This window comes from Crocuta crocuta, unplaced genomic scaffold (genome assembly GCF_008692635.1).
Source record: "Crocuta crocuta isolate KB4526 unplaced genomic scaffold, BGI_CrCroc_1.0 scaffold518, whole genome shotgun sequence".
Lineage (NCBI taxonomy): Eukaryota > Metazoa > Chordata > Mammalia > Carnivora > Hyaenidae > Crocuta > Crocuta crocuta.
In genome coordinates, this window is record NW_027530514.1 from 2,883,694 (window position 1) to 2,909,502 (window position 25,809).

The 25,809-nt window shown below is 34.8% G+C and overlaps 1 protein-coding gene across 2 annotated transcripts in view; it reads left to right on the forward strand.

Annotated features, from left to right (window-relative positions):
• The window catches only part of LMBRD1 (LMBR1 domain containing 1), a 105,526-nt gene that overhangs the window by 62,273 nt on the left and 17,444 nt on the right, over positions 1 to 25,809 (forward strand). For both annotated transcript variants that reach the window (XM_077767247.1, XM_077767248.1), the window contains exons 10-14: positions 13,156 to 13,220; positions 13,326 to 13,428; positions 13,973 to 14,077; positions 16,236 to 16,385; positions 18,154 to 18,232. In XM_077767247.1, coding sequence (XP_077623373.1) covers positions 13,156 to 13,220; positions 13,326 to 13,428; positions 13,973 to 14,077; positions 16,236 to 16,385; positions 18,154 to 18,232 — 502 coding nt within the window. The remainder of the gene's footprint in view (positions 1 to 13,155; positions 13,221 to 13,325; positions 13,429 to 13,972; positions 14,078 to 16,235; positions 16,386 to 18,153; positions 18,233 to 25,809) is intronic.

A 25,809-nucleotide genomic window follows, 5' to 3' on the forward strand; every position in this document is an offset into this window, starting at 1 on the left:
AACAACTCCCCATTCCACACCCACCTCTCCCACCCCGCCTTCCCTGATGACCTCTATCTTGCTGTTTCTGAATTTGCCTATTCCAGGTACATCATATAAAGTGGAATTATTACTGTATCTATTCTTTTGTGTATGGCTTATTTCATGTTGCATAATATCTTCAAGATTCATCCATGTTGTAGGTGTATCAAAATTTCACTTATTGGGGTGCCTGAGTGCTCAGTCGGTTAAGTGTCTGACTTCGGCTCAGGTCATGATCTCACAGTTCATTAGTTCAAGGCCCATGTCAGGCTCTGTGCTGACAGCTCAGAGCCTAGAGCCTGCTTCGGATTTTGTGTCTCCCTCTCTCTCTGCTGCTCCCCCACTCATGTTCTGTCTCTCTCTGTCTCAAAAATGAATAAATATTTAAAATTTTTTTCATTTCTGTTTAAGACTGGATAACATTCCATTGTATATATATTATTTTACATTTTGTTTATCTGTTGGTGCACATTTGGGTTGTTTCAGGCTTTTGGCTATTGTGAATAATGCTGCTGTGGTAATTGGTGTACAAGTATCTGTTTGAGTTCGTGCTTTCAGTTCTTTTGAGTATATACTTAGAAATGGAATTACTGGATCACATTTCAGTTTTGTGTTTAGTTTTTTGAGGAACTACAAACTTTTTTTCACAGCAGCTATACTATTTAATATTCCCACCAGAAATGCACCAATGTTCCAATTTCTCTGCATCCTGGCAAACACTTATTTTCTGTTGTTTTGATAACAACTGGCCTTATGGTTGTGGAGAGATCTCATGGTGGCTTCAATTTGCATTTCCCTAATAATTAGTGATGTTGAGCCTCTTTTCATTTGATTATTAGCTATTTGTATATTTATTTTCTTTGGAGAAATGTTCATTCAAGTCTTTTGCCTGTTTTTAAATTGTTTATGTTTTACTGTTGTCAGTTTATAAGGGTTTTTATTTAGTAGTCTGAATATTAATCCCTTATCAGATATAGGATTTGCAAAGATTATCTCCCAAGCTTGGGTTGTTTTTTTCACTGTGTTGGTAGTGTCCTTGATACACTAAAGTTTTTAATTTTGATGAAGTCCAATTTATGTAATATTTGTTGTTGTGGCCTGTGCTTCTGGGTCATATCCAAAAAAGAATTGCCAAGTCCAGTGCCATGAAGATGTTTTCCCCTTTTTATCTCTAGAAGTTTAATAGTTTCAGCTCTTAGGTTTAGTTCCTTTTTTAACTATATTGAGTTAACTTTTTTTATATGGTTAAGGGTAAGGGTCCAGTTTCATTCTTTTGCATTTAAATGCCCTTGGCCCAGCACTGTTTGTTGAAAAGACTGACCTTTTGGTCTTGACACTATTGTTAAAAATCATTGGATCATATATGGGAGAGTTCATTTTTGGGGTCCGTTCCATTGGATATATATCTGTCTTTATGACACTACTAAGCTGTTTTGATTATTGTAGCTTTGCAGTAAGTTTTGAAATCAGGAAACGTGAGTCTTTCAACTTTTCCTTTTGCAAGATTGTTTTGGCTATTTGGATTTTTTTTAATTCTATATGAATTTTATAATGGGTTTTTCTGTTTCTGCAAAAAAACACAAAACAAACAAAAACATTGTAATTTGGTAAGGATTGCATTGATTTTGTAAATCATTTTTAGTGGTATTGTTCTTTTAATAATACTAAGTCTTGAAGTCCATGAACATGGCATGTCTTTACATTTATTTCTGTCCACTTGAATTTCTTTCAGCAGTGTTTTATAGTTTTCAGTGGATAAGTCTTTTGTCTCACTGTTTAAGTTTGTTCCTAAGCTTTTTATTATTTCTGGTTTATTCTGTTTATTTGAATCAGATGCATAATAAAGAACTATTAAAATTTATATTTCTACTTGTCGCACTAATCTCCTAACCCCCCAACATATACATAAGCACAAGTAAATTTCATAAGGCAAACAAACAGTGAAAAATAATTTTATCATACATAGACAGTATTCAGTTGTTTTGAAGGTATGTGGGAATATTTTAATTTTTTTACTAATATTTTTGTCATTCTAGGAGCCTCTGAAATTTACTATGTAAATAAAGATGTAACAGATTTCCTTTCTCAGAATAATATTTAAAGCATATATGCTTTTGTTGTTTGTTTTAGGCCATACTGTTTAGATATGTCTAAAGAAAAAGACTGGCTCTTTCTAACTTTAAAGCAGGCTTATTAAATATTTTACTGGATGTATAAATGTGCATTCCAAATTTTTACTTGATCACTCTTTATTTGAGAGAGATACTTTCTTGGGTCTTAATGTAGATGCTTCTTAAGATAGATTGGCAGTCATTGTATATTAGAGTTTCTGTAACTTACAGTATCTTTTGTAGATTGCCAGTAACTTTATGGTCTGGGTATGGAAGTTCATATAAAGATTATACCCACTTGTAAGTGAACTAACCTGTCTTTATGTTGGTATAATAATGAAACTCAAGTGCACGGAAAAGCTTGGGTTGGGTCTTAAAAATCAGTAACTGATCAATACGTAACCTGGTTTTTTGTGTTTGTGTTTAAGAACAACCTGTTTACTATATATGGTTAATTCATTAACATTGAACTTAAGATCAACATCAGTATTACTTCGGTCTGAACAAAGCTTGCCTAACACAATATATCCTTAGTAATCACTTCCTTCTTAGTCTGAGGAACACTAGAGACCACTTCAACACTATGCTGGGGGGCTCTTTTAAAAAGCAAAACTACTAACACAAAAGCACAAAAATGCAAAAATGTAATACTAAATAGACAACTTACAGGATACTTGTTTATAATATGAGAGCTGAAACAAGAAAAAGTGTACCCTTGTTCAACCTTAGCTGGGAACTTGCACATCAGGTGACTTAGATTTTTCTTTACTCTGCACATATCCTAGAAGACCACATAAGAGCCCCAAGTATTGATTTTAAGGTTATAAATAAATTTTAGTGAGTAGATGCATTTGCAAATACAGAATCTGCAAATGAGAATCTAAGTAAAAACAAACAAACAAAAATCACCCAATCCAGCAAGTGTTCCCTCCAGCTCTTACTGGAAAACTTTGTATTTAAACAAAGATAGTCTGGGGGAAAATGCATGGGAGAAAAGGGGAAATTTAGAGGGGGGCCTAAGATTGATCTGAAGCCCCTAAAAGTTAAATGAAATAAGCTGGTCACAAAAAGATAAATACTGTGTAATTCCACTTATATGAGATATCTAGAGTAGTCATATTAATAGAAACGGAAAGTAGGTTGGTGGTAGCAAGGAGTTGTAGAGAAAGAGATATGGGGAGTTGTTGTCTAATGGGTACAGAGTTTCAGTTTTGCAAGATAAAAACAGTTCTTAGAGATTGGTTGCACATTGTGAATGTATTTAATGCTACTGAACTGTACACTTAAAAGGGTTAAGGTGATAAACTTTATCTTATGTATATTTTACCATTATTTAAAAAACAAAAACAAAAACAAAAAACCAGTAATGGCCAAGAACCTGGGAGAAATGGAGTAGGACTGTGGGAAAAAATGAGAGGAAAACAGAGATGAAAATGAAATTACAGGGTATCTAAAGGAGAATAGATTCAAATAAAATTTGGTAAGCAGCATTGAAGAAAGGTAAAAGAAACAACCAACAGAAAGAAAACAAGGTGAAGTAAAAAGAATTAAAAAGTGTTCGAATGGAAGAGAAGGAAAAACTACATATGTTTAAATGGAGAAACAGAAGCTTAATTGGTCTATGCAGAAGCAAAACAAAAGTTGCACATATAGGTGGATTAGGAGGAACTTAACAGAGGACCATGGGGGAGAAGAAGGGGAAAAGTAGTTGCAGAGAGGGAGGGAGGCAAACCACGAGACTCTTGAATGCTGAGAACCAACTGAGGGCTGAGGTGGAGGGGAGAGGAGAAGGGAGGTGATGGGCATGAAGGAGGGCACTTACTAGGATGAGCACTGGGTGTTATATGGAAACCAACTTGACAATAAACTATTTAAGGAAGAAAAAAAAGGCAAAACAATAGAAGTTAGTGGAACTAATATTTAAAACTATAATTCCAAAAAATGACCTAAAAATAGTCATGAAATCTACACATTGAAATAGCCACTTTGTACCTGGAAAAACTTATGTGCATTTTCCTAGTAACACTAATTTCAAAATTAGAGTCCTTAAGATATCCAGGTTTAAAAAACAACTGATTTACAAGGTCAACATAGTTAGACTTATTATCACATTTTTTCAGAAAACTTAACAAAACAAGAATGAGGGGAACATTAAAAATAGCCTAAATGAAAAGTTCAAAGCCAGAAGTTTTATTTGGCCAAACTGTCTTATAGAAAGGCAATTTTTAAACATGTTAGAACTCAGGGAATTCTGTACCCATGTGCTCTTGGGAAATCTACTAATTGCCAAGGTCTAACCAACAAGAGATGAAATGGAAAACATCAGCAAAAGAAGTAAAGGTGAATATTTAATATTGCAAGTCTATGAAGAAAAGATGTGGGCAAGGGTAGGAATATGTGTAAACATAATGTTCTGATGAAACAGAAATCATGCAATTAAGAAGAGAGAGATGTAGAATTTCTCATAGATTACTCTATGGGTAGTAGGTAGGAGTTGGATACATAAAAACTAACCAACTTTACTTAACTAAGAAAACGGGCTAAGGACATTTGAAAAATTAAAATACACTAAAACAAAAGTATAAAGCTACTTGACAAAAAGGACCTAAAAATCAAAGAGTGAAGAACGCATATTAACAAGGAAAGAGACACAAGAAATATAAGATACAGGCAAGTCTCAGACAACAGTATATGTTGAGATTAATGTTCCAGGCATAAATGTGAGTGGACCTAACTCACTATTAAAAGAAAGATTTTAATTTTCCTCACAAAGTGAGGTATAACCTAAAACAGAACAACAAAGGCTAAAATGTATGTTGAAAGATATATTAGACAAATGGAAATGATAAGAAAACACATAATGATCCTGATACTAGACAAAGTAAAATTTCAAGCTGAAAAACATGAAGTCCAACAAAGAAGGATACTTTCTGTGGTAGTCAGAATCCCTTTCTCCTCCCTCAATCATTTCTGTGCCCTAATCTGTGGAACCCTTTATAGTATGGTACATGAAGTGCCAAAAGGGACTTTGCAAATGCAATTATGGTTACAGACTTTAAGGAGGTTATCCTGGACTATCTGTATAGGCCCAAGCTAATAACATGATCCCTTAAAAGCAGAGAACTTTTTGGCCCGAGTTAGAGAGATATGGTATAAATGGGAAGTCAGGGATATTGGAAATAGAAGATTGACTTGCCATGACTAATCTGAAGATGTAGGAGCAGTATGGAAAGGAATGCAAGCAGCTTAAGGAGCTGAGAGGCTGATAGGGGTCAGAGACTATAATCCTGTATTGAGCCCTACAACCTCATGGAGCTGAATTCTATAAACAATCTGAAAGAGAATGAAAGGTTTCTTGCCCAGAGCCTCCTGGAGGGGATACAGCCCTGCTGACAACCTGGTAGTTTGGCTTTGTGCCACCTTAAGCAAGGAACCATCTGAGCTGTGCTGTGCCCAGACTTCTGACCCACAAAATAAGAAGTGGATGTTGTCTTAAGCCACTACATTTGTAGTAGTTTGTCACTGTAGCAATAGAAAACTAATATTCTTGTTAGGAAGATTCACAAGTTATGATGAAGATAAAATAGTTACATACCAAAGAACACAGCAGTCACCTTTGTGAAGCAAGAAGTAATGAGAGATTCAAGGAGACGTAGATTGAAATATGTTAATAGTAGGAGAATAACATAGCACCATACTCAGGGTAAGACATTTCAGGTGCACAAAACAGGGTAAGAATATAGGAAACCTAAGTCAGTAAGATGTATCATAACTTTGGGACTTTGTATCCCAAATAGGGTCTGTACTTAATCTCCAAGTGCACATGGAACATTCACTAAAATTGATCATATATTATGTCATGAAGAAATTTCAACAAATTCTACAGAGTAGGTGTATTAGAAACAACTCTTCCCTGATTACAATGCAGCATTTAAACTAGAAAGTAGAACAAAATCAATAAACTAAGATACTTTTCACCTGGAAATTAACCTTATATTCAGCAACACTTGGGTGAAAGGAAAGGAGAAATAAAAACAAATTGCAAAATTTCTGAAAATTAGTGATGGAAACATCATATTAGAATCTATGGGATACATTTAAAACAGTGATCAGGAAATAAGAATCAGGAAATTCAAAGCCTTAAACATGTTTATCAATAAAAAGAAAGGATAAAAATATACATTCTAAATTCCACCACATATAGTACTGTTCCTTGCAAGAGAAATAAGTGAATACTAAAATTAGAAGGTGAAAATTTGGTAAGAACAGGATATTTACACAATCTCAGAATATTTCTCCACAAGACTTACTAATTATAAAGAGAACAGTAGTAATTGTACAGTGGAGAGAGATGACTTGAACCACCTTAACCATGTGATCCAAGTTAAGCTCATCAGTAATAGAGCAATAGATATGATTGTGCCTCTGCCATTTCTTCCAAAAATACATGAACTGAATATAAATAATTGTAAGGAAATAGACAACCCACACTGAAGGACAACGCAAATAACTTCCTGAACTCTTCAAAATATAAAGGTCATGAAGGCAAAAGCAATTTAGGAACTGTTCCAAATTAAACATTCTAAACACATAAAAGCAAAGTATGATGCTAAATTGCATTTTGGACCAGGAAAAAAACCATAACTTTTTTCTCTAAATAACTTTAATGGAAGAATTGAAATTTGAATTAAGTCTATAGATTAGAGAATAGTATTATATCAATATTAATTTCTTGATTTTGATAATAGAAATGTGATTATGTAAAAGAATTTGCCTTTGGAGAATAAGTATTAAAGAATTTTTCTGCAACTTATTCTCCAAAATAGTTCAGCCACATAGAGAATGATAAAGCAAGGTAAATGTTAAGATTTGGGGAATCTTGTTGGAAAGTATACCAAAATTCTTTGTGCAAGTGTTGCAGTTTTCTCATGTATCTGAAATTATAGCAAAATAAAGCTTTAAAGTCTTAACTTCTTCTAGACCTCCCCTCCTTTCCCCTCCCTACTGCCCTGATTTGGCATTATCCTTAACCACTCTCATTTTTAATGTCAATTTTTATGAAAGTCTCTTCTATCAGAATAGTATTGAACTGAAGAAATTGTTTTTAATAAGGTAAATTGTAACAATGACCAAGTATCATGAGCTGGTACTACCCTGACAAATCACCATGAGAATCTTTGCAACTTAGAATATAATAATTTGTAGCCAGAGCTGAATATTATCGATCTTCTAACTTTTTAAAAAACTTTATGTAGAACACTTGCAATATGTAAAGAAACTTAATTCTTTTCCTAGAACTGTAACTTACAATGTCCTATCACGATTTGATAATGAAAATTATGTGTTCTTAACCTTCTGCCTCTGAGGAAAGTCTTGAAGACTAATTGATTTGCTATTTAGAGTTAGGGGACTTGAGACCCATAGCCATTAGCTGTGTGATACTGGACACATAATGTCAAATGGACTCCTGGAGAGAGGAATGTTCAGTTTGAGTTAAAATTTAAACCCAGTTCTCCATTCCAGAGTTACCTTTCAAGTGCTTATTAACCTGGGTTGATGTGGTATCTTTTTATTGTAGTCATCTGATATTCTAAATGACTTTTCTAAGGCACAGTTTGTCATTTTAACATAAGAATTACTTGGGATCCGGTCTACCTTTGATAAGCCTCAAGAGTGTGTATTTCCAGCAAGCTCCTAGCTAACACTGATGCTATGGGTCCATGACCACTCTTTGTTTAACAAGATTCTAAGTAGTTTTAAAGGTACAACATGCTTCTGTTTCCTGTCCTCATTGTTATTAAAGAGTAAGAAAGCTAGAAAAAGGTTTCTCTTGTCCACAACCTGCAGTATACCTCAAAAACACATAATTTTTTAAAACATTCTTAAGACCAGCCGTTGCTTTTGGCAAAAAAGGAAGCAGTGCATGGTATTTTATTTAAGGTAACAGTAATAATTAAATACAATGGAAATTACTTTTATTTTACATATGTAACTATTGTTTGAGTCTCTAGGTATGGTAACTTTCTACTTTGGGGGGTTATGTTTCTGGATACACAAAAGCTATTTTATGGATATAGGAAATTCACCTATGAAATTTGATAAGAGGTGTGTCCAAAAACAAACAAACAAACAAAACTGACCCTATTTTATTTCCTTCTATACTGTTTGGAAGTTTTGTTTCACACTGTCAGATAGTATTAAATTCTAGGATAAGAGGTTTATGGTAGGCTAATTCTTCTTAAAACACAAATGATTTTAAGAGAGTGATTAAAGGTTTATTTTTGCTAAAATGATAGCTTATTCTTTCTGCTTTTAAAATCATGCAGGGTTCAATTTAAATCAGATTTTATCAGTTTCAGCACAGTTGACATTTGGGGCCCAATAATTCCTCATTGGAGAGGGTGACTACTGTCCTGTGCATTTTAGGATGTATAGCTGCATTCTTACTTGCTTGCTGTAACACCCCCCCCAATTCAAATCATGACAGACTTTCTGTAAACATTGTAAACATTGTCCTTTGAAGGGAGTAAAACATAGCCAATTTCGAACCACTGATTTAAATGAAAAGAACACAGGGTTTTAAAGTTAGTGAAAGGACGGACGGGGCGCCAGGGTGGCTTAGTCGGTTAAGCGTCCGACTTTCGCTTAGGTCATGATCTCGCGGTTCGTGGGTTCGAGCCCCACGTCGGGCTCTGTGCTGACTGCCAGCTCAGAGCCTGGAGCCTGTTTCGGTCTGTGACTCCCTCTCTCTCTGACCCTCCCCTGCTCACGCTGTCTCTCTCTCTCCTAGAAATAAATAAAACATTTAAAAAATAAATAAATAAATAAAGTTAGTGAAAGGAAAAGGGAAGAGATTTAGGGGAATGGTATGCTATTAATGAGATAGAGGAACTTAAATTTTCTTTGTAGGTAATGGAACATTTTCTAGACAGTTGATTCTTCATTGCTTTAGATAACATCACATGTCAAGTTAGTAACATTAACAGTATTTTTACTCTGAAAAAGTAATGTCTTGGCATTCTTTGTAAGTTTATAAGTTATAACATTTCACCTTTTTATTGTGGTTTAATGAGAGTTACATGATTCATATCTGATTAATACACAGGAGAAACTTGGTTTCTGTTCTATATATTTATATCCCTAAAACAACATTCTTTTAAGAAGTCAGTTTTTCCCACTTGACCTATAAATTTAATGCAATTACAATAAAAATCCCAACAAGTTATTTTGTAGATATTGACAAACTGATTATAAAACATATGTGGGAGGGAAAACAAAAAAGGCCCAGAATAGCCACGAGAATACCTAAGAACAAAGTCAGCAGACTGACACCACCCAACCTCAAGACTTACTCTAAAGCTGTAGTAATCAAGACTGGCATGGTATTGGTGGAAGAAGAGACATAGATCAGTGCAACAGAATAGAGAGCCGTGAAATAGACCCATGCTGTGGTTACCTGATCTTTGACAAAGGAGGAAAGACAATTCATTGGAGAAAGAATAGTCTTATCAACAAACAGTGCTGAAAGAATTTGACATCTACAAAAAAAGCGAACATAGACAGACTTTAGACCTTTCACAAAACTTAACTCAAAGTGAATTGTAGACCCATTATATTAAAAAAAAAACCCACTAAAAACTCTAAACCTTCTAGAAAGTAACATAGAAAATCTAGGTGACCTGAGGCTGGCAGTAACCTTGGCAGTAAGTTTTTAAATACATCCCCAAAGTGTGATCCACGAAAGAAATAAATTGATAACCTGTACTTTATTAAAATTAAAAAGTACTGCTCTGTGAAGGACACTGTTAAGGGAATAAAAAGACAAGTCATAGTGGTGCCTGGGTGGCTCAGTCTGTTAAGCAGCTGACTCAGCTCAGGGTTTGATCTCACGGTTGTGAGTTCAAGTCCTGTGTTGAGCTCTGAGCTGGGTGTGAAGCCTACTAAAAAAAAAGAAAAGTCACACCGTCTCACGGTTCTGTGAATTTAAGTCCCACATCGGGCTGTGCACTGCTGGCACTGAGCCTGCTTAGGATTCTCCCTCTCTCTCTGCCCCTACCCTGCTTGCTCGCTTGCTCTCTCTCTCAGAATAAATTTAAAAAAATCTGGCCATGTGTAGCAACATGGATGGACCTTGAGGGTGTTATGCTGAGCGAAATAAGTCAGGCAGAGAAGGACAAATATCATATGTTTGCACGTATAGGAGGATTAGGAGGAACTTGATGGAGGAACAAGGGGGAGAAGAAGGGCAGAAATAGTGGGGGAAAGGGAGAGAAGCAAACCATGAGAGACTCTTGAATGCTGACAAAAACTGAGGACTGATGGATGTGGGGGGAGGGGGGATGGGCATGGAGGAGGACACTTGTGGGGATGAGCACTGAGTGTTATGTGGAAACTAATTTGACAATAAACTATTAAAAAAAAAAGACTTCAATTCAAACTACATAAAATACTCTTGGGGCGCCTGGGTGGCTCAGTCCGTTAAGCATCTGACTTTGGCTCAGGTCATTATCTTACAGTTCGTGGGTTCGAGCCCCGCGTCGGGCTCTGTGCTGACAGCTAGCTCAGACCCTGGAGCCTGCCTCAGATTCTGTATCTCCCTCTCTCTCTGATCCTCCCCTGCTCACGCGCTCTCTCTCTCTCTCTCTCTCAGAATTAAATAAAACATTAAAATTTTTTTAAATACATAAAACACTCTTAAAACTCAACAATAAGAAACTACTAGGTTTATCTAAATTGTTTTCTTACTGTCTTCTAGCTTACATGGTTTCTGATAGGTAATGAGCTGTTAATCTTGCTGAGAATCTGTTTTACATGAGTTTCTTCCTTCTTGCTGCTTTCAAGATGTCTTTGATTTGCTCTCCCCTCCATTTATGCATATCAAGGTGTGAATGTCTTTGAATTTATTCCTCTTGGAGTTTGTTGAGTTTCTTGGATACATAGGTTATTTTTCATCAAATTTAGTTTGTTTTTGGCCATTATTTCTTGAAAAATTCTTTCTGCCCTTTTCCTTCCTCTTTTTCTGTAAATCCTGTTGAGCATATATTGCTCTGTTTCAAGGTGTCACATGTGTCTGAGTCTCTGTTCACTTTATTTCATTGTGTTTTCATTCTGTTCCTCAGACATGATCGTTTCAGTTGCTTTATCTTCAAGTTTGATGATATTTTTCTTCTTTCCTGCCCAAATCTGCTGTTTAGCCCTTGTAATGAACTTTTCTTATCAGTTTCAACTCCAGAATTTCAGTTCAGTTCTTTTTTGTAATTTCTCTCTTTTGATAGTCTTTAGTGAGACGTTTTTCATAGTTTTAGTTCTTAAGCCATGGTTTCCACTTAGTTCAAGTACTAATTTAAGTTCTTATTAGTATGTTGTTTTCTGGGTTTTTATAAAATTTATCATTTTACATTTATAATGTGTTCTATTAAGTGGCTGTGATTAAACGGTTGAACTCTGGGTCATACATCCCAACAGATTGGGAAAATCGTCAAGGATTTTTTTTTCCTTTTTTTCTTCCCCCAAATGGACATCAAAGAAAGGGAGTTTTAACTTCTGCTGTTTCTGTGTCATCTTCTTGTACTGCTAACTGGCATCTGGTAGTTATACTCCCTCATGCTACAAGCTATTTCTTATTGTCTCTTAGGAAGTAATAAGTTTCACTTTTAGATCCTCAGTGTGATCATATTGTTTTCTAGTTCACCTAGCATCAAATAAAGGTGTTCAAATCTAGTAGAAAAAGACTGTGTAAGCTCCTTTATAGCTTCTACTAATGAACTTTTGTTATGATAAAGGTTTCACTTCAAACCTCTTTAGCAGTGAGACCTTTCTTAAATAAATGAATTCTTATGTGAAATTCCAGTATGTAAAATGGGTACATACATTGTTTTCTATTTCAAGTAATGATTATAGCCTTTTTGGTCTTCTCTTGCCAACTTTCTTTCCCAGTGAGTTCCAAAGAATTGGAACTGAAGAACTGAAGAATTCCCTAGAACACAACCTAAAATTTATTCCAAAATTCATCTTTATAAGTGTCATAGGATGCTGTTTTACTTCATTTATCCTGTCAGAATTCTAAAATATGCTTCAATCATGTGAAGTAAGATGGAAAACACCATCACATTCATAATGTTATCCATCTATTCCTATCAATTCTAGTCAAAAGAGAAAACAAAAACACTGAACTCTCTTAATTGCAATCTTCTTTTTCTGTGCTGACTTTGTGGACTCTTCAGCCTACTTGTTGGTGGAACTTAGGGGAGATGTCAGGGGAAAAAAGAGCCTACATTATTACTAACATAAATTTCAGACCTTTTTATTCTTGAGAGACTGAGTTCCAAAATTTTTTTGCTTGTTTTCTATCATCTCTAATATAAAGTTCATACAGTAGAAGGAAACGTATTATACTAATTACAATGCTTAATACATTTCTTCCCCAGAAATACTAACATTACAATTTCTTCAGTGCTATCTGGGCCATAGTATGATACACACACACACACACACACACACACAGATTTATAGTTTTTGCTTACATGTTGTATTATATTTGTGTGTGTGTGTGTGTGTGTGTGTCCGTCTGTCTGTCTGTCTGTCTGTCTGAATAAGAAATCTGTGGGGGAAATGTTCCAGATTCCCTTTTTTGACAAAAGGTTTATATAACCTGATGAGTTTCATGGTTTTGGTTTTTTTGTGTATGTAGTAAGTCTTAGTGTACTTTCAGTTATCTTTGAAGTTTATATTTAAGTGTAACTGAATATAAACCTTTTATGTGACTTAGCAGAGTCTCCTTTGTTTACTTACTAATGAAGACTTTTAAATACTTTGTCTCTTTTGTGTATGTGTTTTGAGTCAAATAGTCTCATAATGAAAATTTAGATGATGAATGCCTTGGATTACATACTAAATTAGAATATATCATGGATCATTTTATTTGGATCATTGTATGCTTGCAACTCATATTGAGCATAATGGTTTGGTGCTTTTAATATCAGCTTCTAGAATTATATTTTAATGCTTTTTTTTTTGCTTTTAGATCATTTGGGGAATATTTTTCATCTTAGTTGCATTGCTGTTTGTAATTTCTCTCTTCTTGTCAAAGTAAGTATCGTAACATTCTCTACAGCACACATTCTGTGAAGTTAATTAAAAATGTGCTAGGATAATGTATAAATTCACTTTTTATACTTTTTGTTGTTGTTTTAGTTTGGATAAAGCTCTTCATTCAGCTGGAATAGATTCTGGTTTTATAATTTTTGGAGCTAACCTGAGTAATCCACTGAATATGCTTCTGCCTATACTACAAACAGTGAGTAAAAAGAAAAAATAATCAGTCATTTCCTTTTCCAGCAAACATTCTTGCATTCTGACAAACTATTATGTTAACAGAGTATTGATACTTGGCAATATATGCTTGTGCTTCTGCAGATTTGGCTCATTTACATATAACTTTCACGTTGATAATTGTATTTTCAAGATTGTTATATTGATATATTGATGAAATCTTATACATAATTTAATATGGGATACATTATAATACCTAAGATGAACTTTTCCAATGAATTCTTATTTTTAAACCAATGCAGTCTTTTATTCTATTTATAAATGTAAGTTTTGTTTAATTTGTTACAGGATTTTTCTTAGAATGATGGCCCTAAGCAGTTTGGTAACAATCTAGTAATTGTTTTTTGGTGGATTATTATTATTATTATTTTGTATCATCATGGTAGCCTGATCTAAATCAGACTTGATATTTTAAACATTGTCAAATATGAATAATGAAGTTTCAGTCGACTTTATATGACTTTCAGAACTCCTTTTGTGTATTAAATTTAATTTTATCTTTTTTTCAGGTGTTTCCTCTTGATTATATTCTTATAACAATTATTATTATGTACTTTATTTTTACTTCAATGGCAGGAATTCGAAATATTGGCATATGGTTCTTTTGGGTTAGAGTGAGTATAACTATTATTTTGATTTTTTTCATCATTTTGTATGTAATTTCCATATTACAAATTAACTTAGATTTATAATATAAAAGTTGTAACTATCCTGATATTAAAAGTGATGGAAGTATTTGCTTTTGCCCTTTGTGGTAACATAAAAGCGCTTTTTGTCTAGAGCAGTGGTTTTTAAATGGGCAAGTTTGTCCCCTGGGTACATTTGGCTATGTCTGGAGATACTTTCAGTTGATAAAACTAGTGGATGCTACTGGTGCATAGTGGGTAGAGGCTGGGGATTCTGCTAAACATTCTGTGTTGCACAGGGTAGCCTCCCACAACAAAGATTTGCCCAGCCCCAAATGTCCGTAGCGCCAAGGACCCTGGTATGAGAAGCTACACTATTTTCCATAGCGTTTGGCTGCATGGATGTATTGAAGTACAAATGGATACACTGTAGCTCAAAAGATAGCTCTTCCTACTAGAAGTTAAAGACTACTATATGATTGGGAAAAGTGTTATTTTCTTCTGAAACTCTTTTAGAGATAAATTAAGAATTAAAATTTTTTTTTAATGTTTTTATTTATTTCTAGGAGAGAGAGAGAGAGAGACAGTGTGAGCAGGTGAGGGTCAGAGAGAGAGGGAGTCACAGACCGAAACAGGCTCCAGGCTCTGAGCTGGCTGTCAGCACAGAGCCCGACCCAGGGCTCGAACCCACGAACCGCGAGATCATGACCTAAACGAAAGTCGGACACTTAACCGACTAAGCCACCTAGATGCCCCAAGATAAGTTAAGAATTTTAAAATAAAGGTGATTCAGTTAGAGACTACTTCCAGCTGTGAATAAAAGAAAACTCAGTTCAATAGTGGTTTGAACTAATAAAAAATGTGTTGCTGTGGAAAATTTCACAAATGTAGCATTTCTTTGTAGCTCAAAAATGTCAAGTCCAACATCTCTGTAACTCTCTTTGCTTCTCCCGCATGATCATAATATGGCTGCTGCAGCTTCATTTAACCTGTTCATGTTCCATTAGAAAAACACTTGTATCAGTAAAGCAACACTCCCAGAAATCCCCAGCACACTTCTTCCTTTTGATGTTTAATATTTTATCACCGCTAGCTATGATGAGATGTAAGGGAAGCTGGGAAATGTCAATTTTTAGCTGTTCATATTGTCATCTCATCCAGAATGGGAGTTATTTTACTCTATGTTGTACCAAAATCTATTAATAAAATAGGGAAGTGATACCTTAGTTGCTAAAGTAAAAATGATCACTGACACTGAAATGAATCAAGTCCCATGGCTCATTGTATTTGTTACCACATGTATTAGTTTCCCCCTATTGTAGATATAGATGAAAATATTTAGTCAGATTATTATAAATTATTATAAACTAGAATTTATGAGGATGTCCTGAGTATTTCATAGAAATGAGTATTTATAAACATGTGACATGTCTGTTCTTGTGTAGTAGGATTATATAAAACCACAAACGTATTACTAATATCTACAGTTTAAACTCATTCCTTTAATCTTAAGATAGAATTAGTGGTAGTTTATAATTCTTCTTAGCTCTATGAGCTTCTAGCAGATGATATTACATAATACGTTTAGGAGATTTGTCTAGAAACAAACCAGGTGAATACTAATATATTCTCTAGGTCTTGAGTTTTTCATGGATCATTTATAGGATCCTTTGAATATAGATGCTTTGCTGTGATTTTAAAATTAACATAAATCTACACCTAAGCTTTCCAGGAAAAGAATTCTCTTTGTCATTCTCATAATCATTTGAAATGATTAAGAATTATTTTTTTAAATTTTTAAATGTTTATTTATTTTTGAGAGAGAGAAACAGAGTATGACTTGGAGAGGGGCAGAGAGAGAGGGAGACAGAATGTGAAGCAGGCTCCAGGCTCTGAGCTGTCAGCCCAGAGCCCAACATGGGGCTCAAACCCACGAATTGTGAGATCATGACCTGAGTCAAAGTCGGATGCCCACCCAGCTGAGCCACCCATGCACCCCAAAATGATTAAGAATTCTTAAAATTTATTTTGGAAAAAAGAAATGGTTCTTTGAACTATATTATTACCTTTAACATATGAGCAGGACTTAGTGCCTTACACATAAAACACATTGCTGAAATATTGTTACTGTCTTTTTTCTTTGCAGCTATATAAAATTAGAAGAGGCAGAACCAGGCCTCAGGCACTCTTATTTCTCTGCATGATTCTTCTGCTTATTGTCCTTCACACTAGCTATATGATTTATAGTCTTGCTCCTCAATATGTTATGTATGGAAGCCAAAATTACTTAATAGAGGTAAGTGTAAAATTGTCAACTTCATTATTTTAACATTTTTTTAATTTTTAAATTTTTAAATATTTATTTTTGAGATAGAGAGAGAATAACGAGGAGGGGTAGAGAAAGAGGGAGACACAGAATCTGAAGCAGGCTCCAGGCTCTGAGCTGTCAGCACAGAGCCTGATGTGAGGCCCAAACTCATGAACCATGAGATCATGACCTGAACTGAAGTCGGATGCTTAATTGACTGAGCCAGCCAGGTTCCCCCATTATTTTGACATTTTAAAGATAGTGATATTTAAAACGAGGTTTTAATTTGTGGAAACTGCCATAAGGTAATAGCTTATCAGATTAAATTTAATATTGCTAAACTAGGATTTTCATTCTATTTTTGAGCATGTTTGTATTTGTTTCTTACAAGTTTTTTAATTACACACTGAATCTTATTAGAATAGTCCCTTAATGGATCCCCTGGTACCAAGGTGCTGAGCTTTATCTCAGCATCTATTGAAACTCATCATACTTTCTCTAAAATAAATATTTTAAGTAATTTATGGCTCCCCCCAAAATTTTGATGAACAAAGTATGTTTGTCATCAGTCCTGTGAATCCCACAGGAGAGGCTTTAAAAATATTTTATTTGTGGATATCTGAGTGTCCTTTTAAAATAATAATGGGTATCCTCTTTATTATACTCTGTTATACTCTTTCTTCATGTTGATCTTTCAAAAGCCAGCTGCGGTTCCTAGTTGTAACTAGACAGCTAGTTGGGATTTTTTGATGTATTAAAATATTTTGCCCATACCTGATTTAACCTTTGTGTAATTTGTTTTTTCTTCCTAAAATACTTCGCTCTACTTAATAATGCAAATCGAATCTGTGTTTCAGATTCTATTTCAAGCCTTGTTTAATGGAGTCCTCGATTGTTAATCTGCCCAAATCCCTCCTTTTTTTATCATGTACTTCCTTCTTTCTTTACTTTATTTAGCATGTAATTAGGAACAAAAATTTAACAAGCTCATCAAGCCTTCCATCAGTACCATACATAATATTACCAACAGTTGAAAAATTAGTTCATTGACAAATATTAAGTAATAATGTAGCTGGAACAAATATAAAGCACAAATTGTAATAGAGGTCCATGAGTAACCTGAGTTTGGGAAACACAGTACGGCAAGATCTCTTGAATCATATTTTCTCCTTCTTGTATCTTTTTATTCTCTTCTTGCCTTATCCCTTCCTCCTAGTTCACTAGTTATTCCTGTTAAAGTTTCTTGTATGGTTAAATGAAGTGAGATCATGCATTTCCATGGACAAAAGATATTCTTTTCTTAGTTTATGGTGGAACAATAAGTAGGCTGTTTCCCTGGGAATAAGCTTTGTTTTTCAATCCAGGACCTAAAGATTGTTGCAAAAAAGTCCTAATGTTAGAGGCACTTGGGTGACTCACTCAGTTCAGTGTCTGACTTGTGATTTTGGCCCAGGTCATGATCTCACAGTTTGTGGGATCGAGCCCCATGTCAGGCTCCGTAGGTTTCTCTCTTTCCCTCTTTCTCTGCCCCTCTATGTCAAAATAATAAATAAACTTAAAAAAAAAAAGAAGGCCCTAATGTTAAATTTACCATAAACTTTTTCTTCTAATTGTAATTTTGCATAAACTTACCTTTTAGAATATTAGATGTAGTTTTATAGAAAACAGTGTATAAAATTCATAATCTGATTACTTTTTAATCCAAATATATTTATTAATGTAACATTTACATTTTAATTATATTTTCATCTTTCAGAGCAATATAACTTATGGTGACCATAGAAACAACTCAACCCTTCCTGTGCCAAAGAGATGCGATGCAGATGCTCCTGAAGGTAAGTAAGGCAGCTCTTATCAACAATCTTAAAATTTGTAACTCTGGGAGAAAAAAGTTGGCTTGCATTTTGCTGTGTTAATCATTTGATACATCTGTTTTAATATGTGGCAACAAAGGGATTTTTAGCAAGAAGAAATCGTTAAGTCTTTTCAATAGAATTTCTTGGTGATATATTGATTTCCATTAGGGAAAGGACCATTATAAATCAGTTACTTATGAAATAACAGAAGGTAGTTATTATTTATTACATTTATTAATATAATAAGAAATCATTCTTAAATGACTTTTTTTCCTTATAAAACTCAAAAATAGTTTCAACAGAATCTATAATTCTTAGAAGTAAGACCAAAAGTACCTGTGACTTAGAATTTTTAATTCATACATGTCTAGTTACTTAATAATAGTAATGTTAATGATAATGGCAGTTCACTTTTAAGAACATATGATTGTGTTCCAGACAGTATGCTAAGTATTTTATGTGTATTCTGAGAACTGTGATCCTGTGCTTTTAACCTCTGTGTATTTTTAGAGAATTATTTTTTCTTCTTTCTGTGCATTAAGGTGATTTTTTTTTTTAATATTACAGTATTCTCTCCTGATGAAGGATTCCAGATACATTCTATCAGAATTTGCAATGTTTTTTTACTCTTGTCTTCAAAATGCTTTTATTTCAGGGTAAAATAATATGGCAAATATAGTATATTTTTCATAAATCATCCATGGGTACCATAATAAAAAGATAAATTTTTCTGAGTTTTTAGCAGGGTCAACTTCAACTACAGAATGTGATGGAGTAATAGGAAGAATAGGCATAGAATACTGGGATAGCCCAGAGGAAGAAGTAATTACCTCTACCTGGAGGAAATCATTGTGCAGCGGTAGTCAAGAGAAGGGCTTCGGAAAAGCAACACCAGACATGCATTTCAAAGTTAAAGAAGAATTTATCTGGTGTGTGCATCCAGGAAAGTTGTTCTAGGCAGAGGAACAAAATGCACAAATTAAATTATCTTAAACTATATGGGTATGTGTTTAAGAATTTAAACATTGTTATTGTTTTGTATTTTAAATTATAAGTATAAGAGGTTGGAGAGATGGAGGAAATGAGATTGTAGAGTTAGGAGTCAGATCACAAAATGTTCTGGAATGTAAAAGCACCAATGAAAAATTTTAAATGAGAAAGTAGGAGTTATGATCTGATTTATTGTCAGTAACATAATTATAACAGTTATATCTTATTCGGAGCCTGGATTTGAGACCAGAGCATAGAAATCATATGAGAGGGGTAGCCAGAAGGAGCTATGACAGTAATCCAGGAGAGATGGTAAAAGCCTGAACTAAACAGTGGTCATGAAGGTGTGAAATGAAGAAAGAAATGCAGGTGAAATAAGATGATTTCTGATTGGATCTAAAGCATTTTTGAAGAAGACAAAAGATTCTAGAATGGCCCCCTAGTTACTGAGTCATTTGGTGAATTTTGGTATCCCCAAACTGAGATAAAAATACATATGAAGTTTAGAGAGAATTGTAAGAAATGATGAGTTGACCTGAGATACCTCTGGGACATTCAGGTAGAGGTTTCTGAGGCAGATGAAAATATATGTAAGGAAGTGAGACGGTGGAGAGTGAGAGGAGCATAGAGACTGGACCTCAGGAAAGTTATTTAAGGACAAGAAGGTAAAGAAGGTACAGACACGAGGACTGGGAAAAAAAACGTTGATGAAGAGACATCTAATCACATGGATAAAAAGGAATATAAATCAGTGACTGAGTTTATATTAGCCTTCATGAAAATTCTTAATAGGGACTGAGAGAGACTAGGCAAAATTAAAGGCATGCAGGGTCAAAGAAATTTTTGTTTTGCATTGTCTTTTGTTTGCTTGTTTTAATAGATTAAGAGAGACTTCAGGGATGATGGGATAGAAGTAATGGAGCAGGAGAAGTTGAAAAATATCAGAAAGGATGAATGAGGAGACACTGTCAAGTTCCAGAGGAGATGGTATTATGAACATCCAAGACAGGGTGCTTGAGATAGGGTGATTGTGAGGGAAGAAGCAAGGATATGGACTCTGTAATTTCTTAGTGAGTATGGAAGGAAGTTGTCATATGTATATGATTGTCCCAGTTTGCTGAGAATTGAGTAGTCAAAGGGGGCATGAAATTGAGGAAAGTGGCAAATGTTTCTGATAGGCCATGAAGGTGAATAAATAGGGATCTGACTGAAAGTAAGTTGGTGATAGATAAGTATGTCAGAGGACAGAGATGAAATTACCGATTTGTGTTTTTGTTGAACGGATCTTCACAACTGATATGATTATTCTCCATCAGTGCTTAGGCTGTCTGGGGAAGGTAGGCTGAAGGATTGAAGTAGGATGCAAAGCAAGGGACAAGCTGAGAGTGAGAGAATCAAGTGACCAACCAGAGAGTCTGGGATGCATAGGGAATAGTGAAGAGACTAAAATGGGGAGAAGAAAAGAACAAACTAGAGAAGATATGGGAAGACAAATCCAGTGGGATACCTTTTGTTGCCTGAAGAAAAATAGTAAAATATTTCCAGTATAAAAAATATGACTTGACTTTCCAATTCTACTTTTGTAATGACTTTAGTCCCAGATTTTTTCTTTGAAATATACAATACATCATGTCACAAACAAGTTTGATATTTGAAATGGTTTGGGCGGTCATTTTTAGCTAAGTGAAAATAGATTGAAAAATTACTGCTGAGCTGACTTGTAGTTTTTTTTTTGAACTAAGAGGGCATTGACCCTGACAATATAGGTTCTACTTTTAAAATTCTTATGGCAGTATTGAAACCTAGCAGAAAAAATAAATTAAAAAAAAATTAGGATTTCAAAATTATGTTGTGCTGCTAAAGGGAATTTAAAATGCCCCTGTAGGGGTGCTTGGGTGGTTCAGTCTGTTGGGTGTCTGACTTCGGCTCAGGTCATGATCTCACGGTTCATGGGTTTGAGCCCCGCATCGGGCTCTGTGCTGACAGCTCAGAGCCTGGAGCCTGCTTTGGATTCTGTGTCTCCCTCTCTCTCTCTGACCCTCCCCTGCTCATGCTGTCTCTCTCTCTCTCAGAAATAAGTAAAACATTAAAAATTTTTTTTTAGTTAAAAAAAAATGCCCCTGTATTGCTGAACTGAGTGTATTTGTGTATTTCAGATTAATAAGCTTTAGTCACATAGCACACTTGACCATTACTTTTTATGAATCACATTTAGGATTTTTCTTTTTCAGTCTAATCTGATTTACAGTAGTTAAAATGACTTCATATGTACTGTTGAAAATTTTTCTTAAACATTTCAGTTGACTTATCATTTGAAATGTTACTTTGCAATACAAAAGCATACCCTTTAGAATTATGGATATGATTAATTTTTCTCAACCTTTTTTTGTTGTTGTTCCTGTTGGTTTCCTAGTTCATCTTTAAATGTTAGATTTTCCTGTGCATACTTAGAAGAGGATGGTAAAAATATGACCATAGTTTTAGGGTAGCAGGGTAGATTTTTAAAATACAAATAATGATGGAGAAAGATGAAGAGCAGATTAGAACATGAGATTTGACACATAGGGGTGGGGATGGTGTGGAATGTACAGTAACAGGCTGGTATGGCTGTGTGCATTTAACACAAATTCAGAACTATCTCAGCATGCAGAGAAAAAAATCAGCACTACTGTTTGTGACTTTTTGGTGGGCACATTTGACTAGCATAGATGGTGCTATAATATAAATATGCCATAAGGCATTTGATGACACCTTTGTTATGTGTCTGTTGCAAGTAACAGAATTTTGGAGAGTTTCAGATTTAAAAGCCAAAATTATAATTTATAAAGTTATACTTAAAATTATATTATATACTTAAAATTATATTCTGAGAAAAATAAACTCCCTGAAAAATATTAAGACATCAGTTTCTAAATGGATCTCTTATCAATCAGTATATTTTAGAGACTTTTTTCTTAAGTAATATTATGTTCATATAAGGGATAGTCTCACATTTATTAAACATATAGAAAATATTACTGACACCCTACTTTTTTTTTTTTTTTTTACAAATAGTTTATTGTCAAATTAGTTTCCAAATGACACTCTACGTTTAAGTGCTTATAATGTCTTAAGATTCAAAAGAGCCATTCATCTAAAAATGGTTCATGTTTTTTGTGTTTAAAATAACCTCTTCAAAAAGGGAATGATTTAGCAGATTTGTGAAGAATACCTATCATACTATGTTTATAAAGTTTTCCTAAAATGACAATATTATATGACTTATTTTGACAGGTAGTGCATAGCTTATATGTTTAAAGTGAGTCATCTTAGTAAATTAGAAGTATAGCTTTAACTTTTTAATGCCATATGGCAAAAGGATCTTTACATTCCTAGCTTTATATATTCTTTAATTGCTACTTAATCTAATAAGCCTTAATATACAATATAGGTGTTTATGTGAAAAAATAGTTAAGAAAATCACAGAATTATTAAAAGTAACATAAACATGTATAAATATTTTAGTCAAAATAAGATGTTCTTTTGAGAACAAAATAAGACAATGTTCATCATTGTCCCTTAATGAACAAACACAATAGATATTGTGAATACTGGGGTAGATTTTGGAAGAGTGTCAGAGGAAACACCTACCTAGTATATATATCTCTGCCATTGACTAGCACACAGCCTAGTGCAGTTGGATATGAAAATAAATAATTGCAATTGAAGGAAAAGTAAGTGGCAAGCTATAAAAAATTATAGACAAAATTCTATGGGAAAGCAAAAGGTAATAATGATTTATTCTACCCAGGAGGCGGTATAACATTTCAGCTGGGCCCAAAAGCAGAAGAAGTTAAATAAATCTAAATGAACAACACCAACAAAAAATACTAGAGGATATTCCAAGCAGAGAAGGCACCTGCATTAGTAAGGCAAAAAGACATAAATATATTTGGCATGTTGTAGTAATCATAAATTGTGGTAGGGACATTGAATATTTGGGGAATTCAGTGAAGGATGAAGCAAGATAATATGTTTCCAGATGACTATTTTTAAAAATCCATGAACCTTAAGTCTTATTACGCTGTCCTATTTAATTCTTTTATATTTTCTTGAAGTAAACTTGTGTTGTCTTACTTGGAACTGGAAATGAAATGGTCGTATAAATCAAGCTTGATTTTTGTGGGTTATTCTAATTAAGTATATTTGTTAATATATATAGCCAGTCTTAAAAAAATTATCAAATGATCTATATACCATTAGAGTTTCACGTTAGGGTATAATTTTACTAGGGCAAATGGTTAAGATGACTCAAGTTAGCTGATGATGCTAAAATAGAAGTTGATGTGTTAAACTGAACTATGTGAATTACAGAAAACTGAGCAGAGGGACGCCTGGGTGGCTCAGTCAGTTAAGCTCAGACCCTTGATTTCAGGTCTGGTCACCATCTCACTATTCCTGAGATGGAGCCCCTTGCGTATGGTTATGCGTTTCCAGTGCAGAGCCTGCTTAGATTGACTGACTCTCTCTCTCTCTCTCTCTCTCTCTCTCTCCCCCTGTTTCAGAAGTAAATAAAACATTAAAAAAATAAATTTTAAAAATAAAACTGTAAGGGAAATACTTATTTGAAGCCATGAGGGGATGAAAATCACGGACAATATAAAGGAAAACCAGGAGTTGAAGAGTTAAACCTAGGTTATTGGAGAAGGGAGGTAAGAGTCTGGAAAACAAGAGATGAAAACCCGAATAGTATAACATTATAGTATCCAAGAGAGTATTGTGTCCAGAGGTCAATAGTGTTGATGCTTCAGAGAGAGATTTAGCAAGCAAGTCTTAAACCTTTGAGAATGCAGTGTTAATAGGGTAGTTTGGGGCTAAAGTTGTAGAGAAGTAAGTGAAAAGATTTAACAATGAAGAAAATTCCTTACCTTGTTGTGGCTTTGGTTTTGGATTTTTGTCATGCTTTTTACACAGCCTTAAAAAATCCCATATATTAAATGACACATGAACTAAAAGCATGGAGGTATTACTGCAGTTGTATATCAATCTAATTACAGTTTTTTAACATTTATTTTTGAGAGAACATGAGTGAGGGAGGGACACAGAGAGAGGGAGACAGAATCTGAAGCAGGCTCCAGGCTCTGAGTCGTCGATGCAGAGCCTAGCGCAGGGCTTGAACCCACAAACTGTTGAGATCATGACCTGAGCCAAATTTGGATGCTTAACCAATGGGGCCACCCAGGTGCCCCTCAGTCCAATTTTTAATATGGGTTTATACTAACATACATTCAGGAGCTTGCTCTGTGGCTGTCCTCAAGTCTTTTTGTAAAGTCAGTGTATTCTTAATTCCACATTTCTGTTTCCTTAATTCATGCATTGAGAGAACATAGAGTTCAGTTTTGAACATTTTTGTTTGAGTATTCCTTAAATATTCAAGTGGAGATCTTGAGTTGGCAGAGTTGGATCTGAAGTTCTAGAGAAATTTATGCTGGATTAGTCAGGGTACGAAGGGAAGTAAAGCTGTAAGACTGGGTAAGAGATCACCAAGAGACTGAATGTACGTGGAGAAGAGGTACAGGGACTGAGCTCTGTGACTGTCCGGTGGTTAGAGGTTAGAAATAAGAAGAGCAACCAGCAGGGGCGCCTGGGTGGCTTAGTCGGTTAAGCATCCGACTTTCGCTTAGGTCATGATCTCACGGTTCGTGGGTTCGAGCCCCACGTCGGGCTCTGTGCTGACTGCCAGCTCAGAGCCTGGAGCCTGTTTCAGTCTGTGACTCCCTCTCTCTCTGACCCTCCCCTGCTCACGCTGTCTCTCTCTCTCTCTAGAAATAAATAAAAGCCTTAAAAAAATTTAAAAAAAAAAAAAAAAGAAGAGCAACCAGCAAAGAGCTAAGAAGGGACAGCCAGTGAGTTAGGTGGAAAATTAGGCAAGTATAGTTTCCTATAAACCAAGGGAAGAGTGAACCATTTCAGATGATGGCATTTGCCAAATTGAAAGAAAAAGAGAGAGAGAAACTGTAGATGAACAGTTGATGACAGTAGGAAAAGGGAAAATGTTGCAATAAGGAAAACTTTCTGACCATGAAGCTGCAGTTGTTTCAGAGGTCAGGCAGAAATGAGGATTTTTCCCGTAGGTAGGGAGGAGTAAACAAGGCTTAGAAAGAACCATCAAGGTTTCCAAGATCACAGGGCTTTGGTCAACTTCAACATTGTCAAGATAAGTCAGGTAAAACAAGGACTAAAATATGACTCTTGGTGGGGTTAATTGGGTGACTGACAACAACAGTTCTGATGGGATAGTGCCGCAGAAACCTGATTGGAGCAGGCTAACGAGGGGATAGGGAGCTGTGGCCAAGAGTGTGAAATGATTGTCATGGCAGAAACACCAAGGTAAAAAAAAACTGCTGAGTAAAATACCAAATTTCTTAAAAGTATCAAAGTGCTGATAAGATCTTAAGACAAAAGCCTCAGGGGTGCCTGGATGGTTCAGTCCAACTCTTGTTTCTGCTCAGGTCATGATTTCACAGTTTGTGACTTAGAGCCCCACGTCAGGCTCCACACTTAATGCGCATAACCTGTTTGGGATT